This window comes from Talaromyces proteolyticus (assembly GCF_021365285.1).
Source record: "Talaromyces proteolyticus strain PMI_201 chromosome Unknown BGW36scaffold_17, whole genome shotgun sequence".
Lineage (NCBI taxonomy): Eukaryota > Fungi > Ascomycota > Eurotiomycetes > Eurotiales > Trichocomaceae > Talaromyces > Talaromyces proteolyticus.
Window position 1 is genome coordinate 594599 of NW_025764293.1, and position 9572 is coordinate 604170.

Below are 9572 nucleotides of genomic sequence, written 5' to 3' on the forward strand. Positions count from 1 at the left end.
ATATAGTAGGGCGCGGCCTATTCTTGATCGCTATCGTCGAGCGCTTCAACTTCATCCAGCGCTGCTGCTCTTTCGACTGACGGGCTGGGAACTACTTCTGAACTAATAACATGAACAATAGCTTTTCCCATCTCATGTAGTGAGCCAGCTCGTTGTTTCCAATCTTGCCAATCATGTTCATCTTTTATCAGAAACCCGACAAGCATGCTAGGGTCCATATCGTCAACGTGCAATCTTCGAAGCCTGCGAGTATGATAACTGTCTAATTCTGTTTGGGTGTACGTTTGTCCCGGTTCTTTCGGTTCCAGCGCCGGTCTAGTATGATGAGGATCGAGGTAAAAGAAATAAGGATTCTGGGCCCCTATGAAATAATGTGATGCAGATGGTCGCCCGCTATACATCCATCAGCTTGTCACTTGAGATATGCGCAGCTTTAGTTGTTGTCCTTACCCTGCAATCCCTACCGACTGTGGCATCTTAAGTGTTGCTTCGAGACTTTTGCGATATATCGGTGTCACGCGATCGATTCCGAGCCTGATCCCCAGTAGGATCAAAGTCGGTTGAATGCTTCCTGACTTGTCAACGGCGATAGCTTTGAATTGCTCTTCGTAGACGTCTGAACTGTCGTTGGTCACGTAAACCTTGAGTCCTGCGTCTTGATATTCTTCGCAGAGGGTCCTGATAGTCTGTCAGCCATGGGTCAGAGTATTTGAAGTGTCGATACATACTGTATACATCTGGCTGCTGCTGATGGGCCAAACCATTCCCCCGGGTGCTTTCCACAGAATAACGACCCATGGCTTACGAAGCGGTGGATTGAGAAGGGTGCGCTAGGCTCGTCAGCGAATATAGACAGCAGCCTGCTCTCATCTTCGACCTTTGTTCCTCGCCGCCAGTCTGTAGTTGTTAGCCTCAGTGTTCTATATTGACACATGTATGTGTCCGTGATATGGACTATATCATACCTCGGCCCAGTTTTGAAATAGATAAAGCGTTGGCTAGTAGACTCTGACCTGACCGTATCATACAACCCCAGCCAGTATCAGACGTGAAGCCTTGATGGTCAATGAGCTGACTTCGTAAACGAACGCCAAGTGTCATACTCTGTGTTGCATTCACATCTTCTGACTTAGGGATAAGGGGGAAGTTTGACCTGTACGTCATCCAAATCCTAGACTCAAAGTCATCCAAAAACGCCTTGGGCCATCCAAGAGCGTTGTTCGATCTGTTTTCTGATTTGGCAGTCCTCTTTTCCACATTTCGGTCGTCTGTTGAGTTAGCGTCATCTTCTACTGTCTTGTTTTCTTCGGAAGTGCTGGGCGTTTCATCCGCGGATAGTGCCTGGTTGCCATCTGTTATGCAGTCGGCATCTTGCGTTACGTATTCATGCCCGAGACACCATACTTGAGAACCCGACCCTTCGTCATTTTTGGGTTCGGGGTCCCAGAAATACTGGACGATACGCTTGTATCGACCGATATCAATATTGTTCATGACTGTAGTAGGTTGGAGGTGGCGTGGAGCGCCAGGTGGGTGGGAACATAAGTTGGTGTTATATATGCGGGGTGTGTTGGTGATGCGGAGATGGGAGATATATATTTCTGTTTACAGCAGTGGTATGTCAGTCACTTGATCACACCAAGCATACCCAAGATAATAATTAACCACCAAATAAGTTGCCACACATGTGCAAAGGTCGAAAATTAAAATCACAGACGAGTAATACTGGCAATCTACGCAGATATACGACATAGATCACAAGCAACAGGTTCTTAAAAGTAGCTATTATTGATAGGACTTCCGCCGAGCCTCTTGTATAACCACTAGGAACCGATAACGGATCGGTCCACTGATAGCAACGGAAATTCCAAGTTGTCCAAGCTGGTTGCTTTCACCTAGAACGAGGAGATTGCAACAACAGGAAACGAATAATTGTATATATCGACACATGCGTCAGTCACCGGACAGATCGCACTGTGACCCATTTTGAACAAGATGGATGTCATGCAAGGATGATGACTAATAATGACCAGTTGTTATCGGCACGCACCGCAAAAAAGCAAAGCCCATAATTAATATTATTTATTAATAACTAGCCAATCGACATGTGAAACTTGCGCACTTCTTCCAACCAACGAGAAGAGCAGGAAGAGTAGCACCGACACAGCTCCGACAGACCAAGGAACTGCATAACTCCGCCGCCGAATCTTGATATAGCGTAATTGACGTTCTTGTGGACGGCGTTTGTCCTATGTCTTGTCTCAGCGTTTAGCTTGTTGAATTCTCGACAAACACTCACCATTACCCGAGTGACCAGTTATCTGGAATCTGCCAATACAACCAGTACCGTTGCAACCGGTGGGCTTCGGAGCGGTATGCGGATACAGCAGAAAACCTGGAACACCGAGCAAAAAAAATTCTCGAAACCCTCCCTGTCACCAGAACCACATGGCAACTCGATGCAGACTGCAAGTGAAGTCTACGTGAAGCAAAAACTAGCAAGCGATGCAGTAGCTGCGGACATATACATGGAGGAGTCAAAAGATTTGTTTTCGGATGGCAAGAACAGTGGTTCACAACCAGTCCAAGTCCACTGCGAAGCGAGTGACATCTTCTTCATCGATACGAAAGGTGAACAGCCGAAAAGCCCAGCATCGGTCGACTTTACACCATTCAGCGCAATGAGCTCGAGCATACTTGACAGCAGTGAAGATGAAGTTGTCTTCAGCGGAAGACGAGAGGCTCGGAGCCCTGTAGGAATCAATGTGAACGAAGAATCGGTAGGGCCAGTTATGGTGAAAGTCGTGGACGACAGTGAATGGGTTACGACAAAGACGCTCACTGAAAGATCACTTGACCCTGGTCCGACTATACGGCCAAATGTGAATAGCAAGTGGGAAGAAACTCTCACTCTCGAAAAACCACGATGGCCTCGAAGGTCACGGCAGAAAAAGTCTTCTCGCAAGGATGACACAGCTATTTTAAGGGACTATATTGATAACATGGACCCGCAGTATGCGTTCGACTTATCGCCTAGTGGCGAGGAGTCACAGCTGATAAAAGGACATCAGGTTGGACCTCACAGAGCAGAGATTTCTGAATACAGGATAGTGCTAAGAATATTTTGTTACAGGCTGAACGTTCCACACCCCAAAAATCGAAGGGAAAAAATGGCATTACGGAACGAAGCTTGGAAGAGAGTTCCACGGATGATGATCACGACGAGGATACCAGCGATACTAGCGATACCAGCGACTCAGCATCGTTGGACGATATCCTGACCTATTTCAGAAATCAACCATCGTCCCGTGGCTCGAAATCAAAAATAAAAGGACGAAAAGCTGCATCTCCAGCGATTTCGGATGATTTTCTGGACTTGGAAGGGTATGGAAGTTTTGACATCATGGACATTGAACCTAGCATTCGAAAGAAAAAGAAAAAAGGCCGTAACCTCGACTTTGACCTAAGTGACAGCGATCTAGAGCTCCACTTAAAGCAAAGTTGGGAAAAAGACAGAGGCAAGAAGAAAGCGAGGAAGAAGGAGAGAGAGCAGCTTCGTGCTCAAGGTCTACTAGGGCGGAAGCAAAAGCCATCTAGCAAATCTGCGATAAGCATCGGCCTTGACGAGGTGAAAACGAAACTCAGGAGTTTTCTTCAGTCATCCGCTGAAAGGTATTACTCCCCGTCCAATTGTTTTTACAAACCTAGCTAATTAGCTGGATATGATAGCCTGGACCTACCACCAATGAGAAAGAACCAAAGACGACTGGTACATGAGATGGCAAACGCTCTTGGGTTGAAGTCGCAATCGAGAGGAAAGGGCTTCACAAGGTATCCTGTCATGTATAAGACATCTCGCACACCTAACTTTTCAGGCAAACACAGTGTGAAGCTGGAAAAGATATTATCGCAGCCTCGATTTATCCCGAGTGTGAATCATCCTGCTCCCACGAACTACGTCGACAGGCGAGAGAAGAAAGGGAAGCGTCCACAGCACAAGGGCGACGTTTCGTACCTTGATGGGGATGTTGTGGGAGCCTCTGCGCCGGAAATCGGGGTCAATAATAAGGGTCGCGCAATGCTAGAAAAGATGGGCTGGAGTTCTGGAACAGCACTAGGTGCTATAGACAACAAAGGTATCCTACAACCAGTGACCCAGGTTATGAAGAATTCTCGTGCGGGTTTGGGTTAGAAGGGGAAGTCGTGTTCTACGTATTCCTTGACCTTATTTGTTGCATTTTAGCAATCACGGGAAGTTTCCTGCATTTATAGACATAAATTTCTATTCACATCTCTACATTTTTTTAGCCTTCTGTCGCGATTGTGCTTGCTGAACCGGCTGAGCATGACCTTCCTCTCTTATATGTGTGAATAGCTGCGTTCGAGAAGGAAATTGTTCGCGGCAAAAGCCGCAAATATGTTGAGAGCCAGACGCCTGTGCTGCTGCTGCCCTTTTAGCTCTTTTTTGTTTGGCCTTCCCCAGTTTTGTAGGGATGGTCGTATTCATTTCATTACCGGAAGATAATGGTATGAGTTCCTCTGGCGTTATGATTTCGGACTCCTCTCGATTAGACGAGTTAGCGAATATCCTGGACTGTATTTCTTCTCTCGCGGTGTAATCATCGTCGTCTTCCGATGCAGATGGTGAGGAGCCAGAATCCGGACCTGGGAGAGTATTATTTGTATGACTAGAATCCAATTCTGTAGCCTCATGTTCTTCTGTTACCGAAGCCGGTTTAGCCGTAGATGGACTACCAAGATCAGAACGGGGGGGTTTTTCAGGAATCTCCTCCAGCTTTAGATCCTCAAAGAGTTCTAGTTCTTCATCTTGAACCATCATTTCTGTACGAAGTTGCTTAACCGCTTTTGCATGTTTCTTGCTGCGCTCATGAGCTTCGAACTGTTTTTCGCTTTTGAATGTCTTGTTGCAAACAATACATTCAAAGTGCTCTACTTCAGATTCTGAGCTGCTACTTAAGTCATCCTGAATTTCTTCCATCTTGGCCCAATCCGGGATCGTATACTCTTGCATTCTTGCTTGATTAGCAGCTCGAGAACGAGCAGCTTGCGCAGCCGCTGATTCACGTAGCATGCGTTGTCGCTCTGCCTCACTTTGTGTATTTGACTTGTAACGAGGATCGCGCTTCCTGACAAAGGCAACTAGCGACCGAACAGCATCATTGTATTCCCGTATGGCATCATCTCTTATCTTCTTATTTTCCTTCTCCATCAGCCTTCGCACGCGGCGGTCTGGAGCCTCGCTATATTTATACACGTCCTTCCACACGAAAGACTTTCTCGTGGCAAAATTGGCCCAAACCGCATAGAAAGAGCGTACTATATCGCCATCGGTATCATCTTTGCAACCAAAGCTTGGATATGCCATGATGTCCAAATTTTCCCAACGGCAGGAGAGCTCTTCTTCTCGAGCAATCTGATCAAAGACATCTCTGAGACCACCGAAAAATCCTTTGGGGGAATCAGAAAATTCCATGCGGGGGTTGAAATTAAATACAAGGGCCAGAATGTCGGCGGTCGTCATGCGAAAACCTCCTGGCGTCCGTTCATCATCGTTTAACGTATCGTCGGAGAAAACAGCATCGCGGTGAGAGTCATACCACGCTCTTTCTTGTGGATCGGAGAGAACCTCATATGCACATTGTACCTCAGCAAATAACTTGGTTGCAGCTTCGACACTTCCATAATTTCTGTCGGGATGCAACTCTAAAGCTTTCCTCCTGTAGGCCTTTTTTATTCTGAAGAAAAGTTAGTTTTCTATAACCATATAATGTTGCGCCTGACTGGAAACTTGCTCTTCTTCCGATGCATCGCGTTCGAGATTGAGGAGTTTGTAGTAATCTGTTCGATGCTCGGCCTCGTTTCCAGCCTCACCGTCGCTTTGATTAGTCTTGCTTGACTGGGCCTGTCCCATGTTGAACTTGGTCCAGTTCGTGCAACCTGTTCGGCTGAAAGGTTGAAATAAATGCGGGGAATTTGCTCCGGGGACAACACAGTGGCTGTTCTGCCGTCATATCTTATCAGCATCTTTTCTTTCCAATGCTTTACATCCACCACCACCTGGAAACGAAAGATACAAACGGAACATTCATGTTTTAGTTTTGCAAAACTGTCTTCGAATATGAGAAATAGTCTCGATACCCTCCCCGATGAAATTCTACACTTGATATTGCAATATATTGATCCTTATGGATGCTTGGCGCTGGAAAAGACTGCTCGGCGATTCCTGAATATTACAAAGGAACCGTCATTATGGCGCCACTATTGCAGGACGCTGTTCCTTTACTGGGACAAAAAGTACGATATCCAAACAAAAATGCACCAGCCGCCATCTTCTGTTGACTGGAAAGGGCTGTATGCCCAGAGGCACAAAGTTGACATGGCCACAACCCAGGCTCTAAACGACCTTCTTTCGAGCCAGAGCGGCCGAATTCAAAAAGTTCGACAGATTATGGACTTTGGCTACGATGTAAAAGATACCCTCTTACGTCAAGCACAAGCCCAACCCCACCAGGATGACCACCTGGCCCGAAGGTGTGTAAATACTTGCACAACATAATGTTCGGGGCCGCTCCTGACTGCAATCCACTGCAAAGATATTACAGTAAAATGATGATGAACTGTCTTCGACGTAACATGGCTATATCTGAATGGGTCAGGTTGAAAGGAGACGAAGCCGTTTCTCTTGAGCGCGCTTTGGGATGCTTTGATCTCTTCATTCCCCAAAGCCAAATTGGTAGCTTAGATGAGGTATTAGTTTCAGTTTAACTGCCCCTTGATTCATTGCTAATGTGAATTGTTGCAGATCGGTGCAATTCTTGATACAATTGCAGAGAACTTATCGAATGAGAACCCACGCATTGGTGATCTTACACCCCGTGAGAGGGCATCATATATAGCATCATATTTGCACATCAATAACCTCACTGGGATTCGAGCTGGTAGGGAGTATCATAGCATCGAGCACAATTTTCTCGGCATTGCTCTGACGGATCCAAATCACAACTCATTACCTTTGATATCGGCTGCGATATTTTGCTACATTGCGCAGCATTTTCATCTCAACGCACGGCCATGTGGATTTCCATTTCATGTGCATGTGATCATACACCCTGTGCCTGGCTTTGACATGGAAGGGCGTACTTTGAATGGCGACGAGATTGGAGCCCCGATTTATATGGATCCGTTTCGATCCGGCGAGGAAACACGCGTTGATGATCTTCAGAACCAATTGAACTATTTGGGAGCTTCTCCATTGGAGCAATCGACATTTCTTGGGCAGTCGCTATCATCTGAAATTGTGTTGAGATGTGGAAGGAATATACTAAACTCATTGAGAGTCATGCCCGAGCCTCCAGATCATGAATCCTTGAAACTCGACTTTATAAGTGCTGGCTATGCTAGTCTTTGGTCAATAATACTAGTTACCCCACGATCAAGATTGGCGGAAATCAGACGACATATCCCATGGTTCATGGATCTACTTGATAGGGATTACCATTGGGACATCTTTTTGGTTGAGCAACACATTCTTCCTCTCTTTGAAGAGCTCCCGGAATACGAAAATTTCAGAGAAAGCCTACATATCATGCAAGCTGTTGATGAGATGCCAAGGCGCGTACGAAAGCGTGAAGCTGAGAACAAAAACATTAGATATCGAGTGGGGGAGGTTTTCTGCCACCGACGCTATAAATACAGAGCAATAATCATAGGTTGGGATGCAGAGTGTGGAGCTGGAGAACAATGGATGAGACAAATGAATATTGATCAACTCCAAGCCGGGAGACATCAGAGTTTCTACCATGCCCAGTAAGTTTCGCATGCCATGTTTGTAATATGGATTCGTCGTCATACTAATTGATGTAGTGTCGAGGACAGGAGTGTGCGATATGTTGCGGAGGAGAATATAGAGATTATCAGACCTACATTATCAGAACTTCCAACAAGTCTCATGGCCGTTGCTGGCAAACATTTCAAACGCTGGAACGAACAAGAGAGAAGATTTGTGAGCAATATCAAGGACGAATATCCGGATGACTAAATATTTATTAGTTATAAGCTAATCAAATATATGAGTATATAACGTATTCCACAGGCTTTCTGTGCAGCTGCCCACCTCTCTACATATTGAGTAGTAGTAGTAGTAGTAGTAGTAGTAGTAGTAGTAGTAGTAGTAGTAGTAGTAGTAGATTTCATTGACCTAATATAGCTGGCTTCCATACTATCGCTGCTATACAGAATTATGCCTTAATCTATAGAGGGAATAAGTATGATGCAGCTATGCAGTGATATGGCTTAGAGAGATACATTATAGAAAGATAAAATAAGCTAACTAATATAAATAATATAAATAAATAGAATATATAAAAATCTAAATAATATAAAAATATGAATAATATAAATTATTAATAATATTTATAATATTTATCTTTATTATATCTGATTAATATGCTGTGTATATCTAGTTTATATAATATTAATCTTTCTAAATATTTTACTCTAGCTTGATTAGGCTGTCATTTGGTTCGGTTCAGACCGAACCAAAACCGAACTGAAATTCGAATGGTCCGGTTCTGGTCCTATATACAGTGAACTGATGTAATTCAATTCACTAAGTCTAGGATCATATAGTTTTTTAGAGCTTATTTAGATCTAATTCAGTTTAGATTTTTAATTTGATTTTATCTAAATATCTGAATATTAGTAAATTTCTATTAATAATATTAATATATTTAGAGTTAATCCTAATCTTTTATAATTATTATTAATTATATAGTCATTTCCAAAGTAACTTTTTATAAATTAAATTCTTATTTTTTGAATTAGAATTTTATTTTATATATTTTTATTAGGCTGTCATTTGGTTCGGTTCGAACTGAACCAAAACTGATCTGAAACCCGAATGGTCCGGTTCTGGTCCTATATACAGTGAACTGATATGGTTCAGTTCACTAAGTCCAGGACTATATGGTTTTTTAAAACCTATTTAGATCTAATTCAATTTAGATTTTTGATTTGGTTTTATCTGAATATCTGAATACTAGTGGATTTCTATTAATAATATTAAAATATTTAGAGTTAACTCTAATTCTTTATAATTATTATTAATTATATAATCATTTTTAAAATAGCTTTTTATAAATTAAATTCTTATTTTTTAAATTAGAACTTTATTTTAGATATTTTTATAAATATTATAATAAATTCTTAATATTTAGATTATAATCTAAAAATTATCTAGATAGCGATAATATCTTTTCTATTTTTTATTTATATTTTTTAGATTATATTATATAGCTAATCTATTTATTAGAGAAAAAATATATATATTAGTAGTAGTAGTAGTAGTAGATTTCATTGACCTGATGTAGCTGGCTTCCATACTATTACTGCTATGCAGAATTATATCTTAATCTGTAAAGAGAGTAAACATAACATAGTCACATAGTGGTATAATCTAGAGAGATATGCCATAAAAAGATAAAAATAAATTAACTAATATAAATAATATAAATAAATAGAATATATAAAAATTTAAATTATATAAATAATTA

At 42.4% G+C, this 9572-nt stretch overlaps 4 protein-coding genes across 4 annotated transcripts; 2 read left to right on the forward strand and 2 right to left on the reverse strand.

The window, feature by feature from the left end:
- Positions 1-17: 17 nt before the first annotated feature.
- BGW36DRAFT_365956 (uncharacterized protein) lies at positions 18-1494 on the reverse strand (the record flags this gene model as incomplete). The annotated part of the gene is made up of 4 exons (XM_046214698.1): positions 18-393; positions 451-678; positions 729-897; positions 966-1494. The coding sequence occupies 4 exons, from the start codon at positions 1492-1494 to the stop codon at positions 18-20; spliced, it is 1302 nt and encodes a 433-aa protein (XP_046065368.1).
- Positions 1495-2030: 536 nt separating this feature from the next.
- BGW36DRAFT_81741 (uncharacterized protein) lies at positions 2031-4243 on the forward strand. The gene is made up of 3 exons (XM_046222609.1): positions 2031-3071; positions 3134-3672; positions 3730-4243. Exons 1-3 carry the CDS (start codon positions 2376-2378, stop codon positions 4190-4192), a joined length of 1698 nt encoding a protein of 565 aa, XP_046065369.1. The 5' UTR covers positions 2031-2375; the 3' UTR covers positions 4193-4243.
- A 51-nt stretch (positions 4244-4294) lies between these two features.
- BGW36DRAFT_402388 (uncharacterized protein) lies at positions 4295-5932 on the reverse strand (the record flags this gene model as incomplete). The annotated part of the gene is made up of 2 exons (XM_046218858.1): positions 4295-5756; positions 5814-5932. The coding sequence occupies 2 exons, from the start codon at positions 5930-5932 to the stop codon at positions 4295-4297; spliced, it is 1581 nt and encodes a 526-aa protein (XP_046065370.1).
- A 54-nt stretch (positions 5933-5986) lies between these two features.
- On the forward strand, positions 5987-8131 carry BGW36DRAFT_392413 (putative F-box only protein). The gene is made up of 4 exons (XM_046217693.1): positions 5987-6552; positions 6615-6768; positions 6824-7827; positions 7885-8131. The coding sequence occupies exons 1-4, from the start codon at positions 6140-6142 to the stop codon at positions 8057-8059; spliced, it is 1746 nt and encodes a 581-aa protein (XP_046065371.1). The 5' UTR covers positions 5987-6139; the 3' UTR covers positions 8060-8131.
- Positions 8132-9572: the final 1441 nt, after the last annotated feature.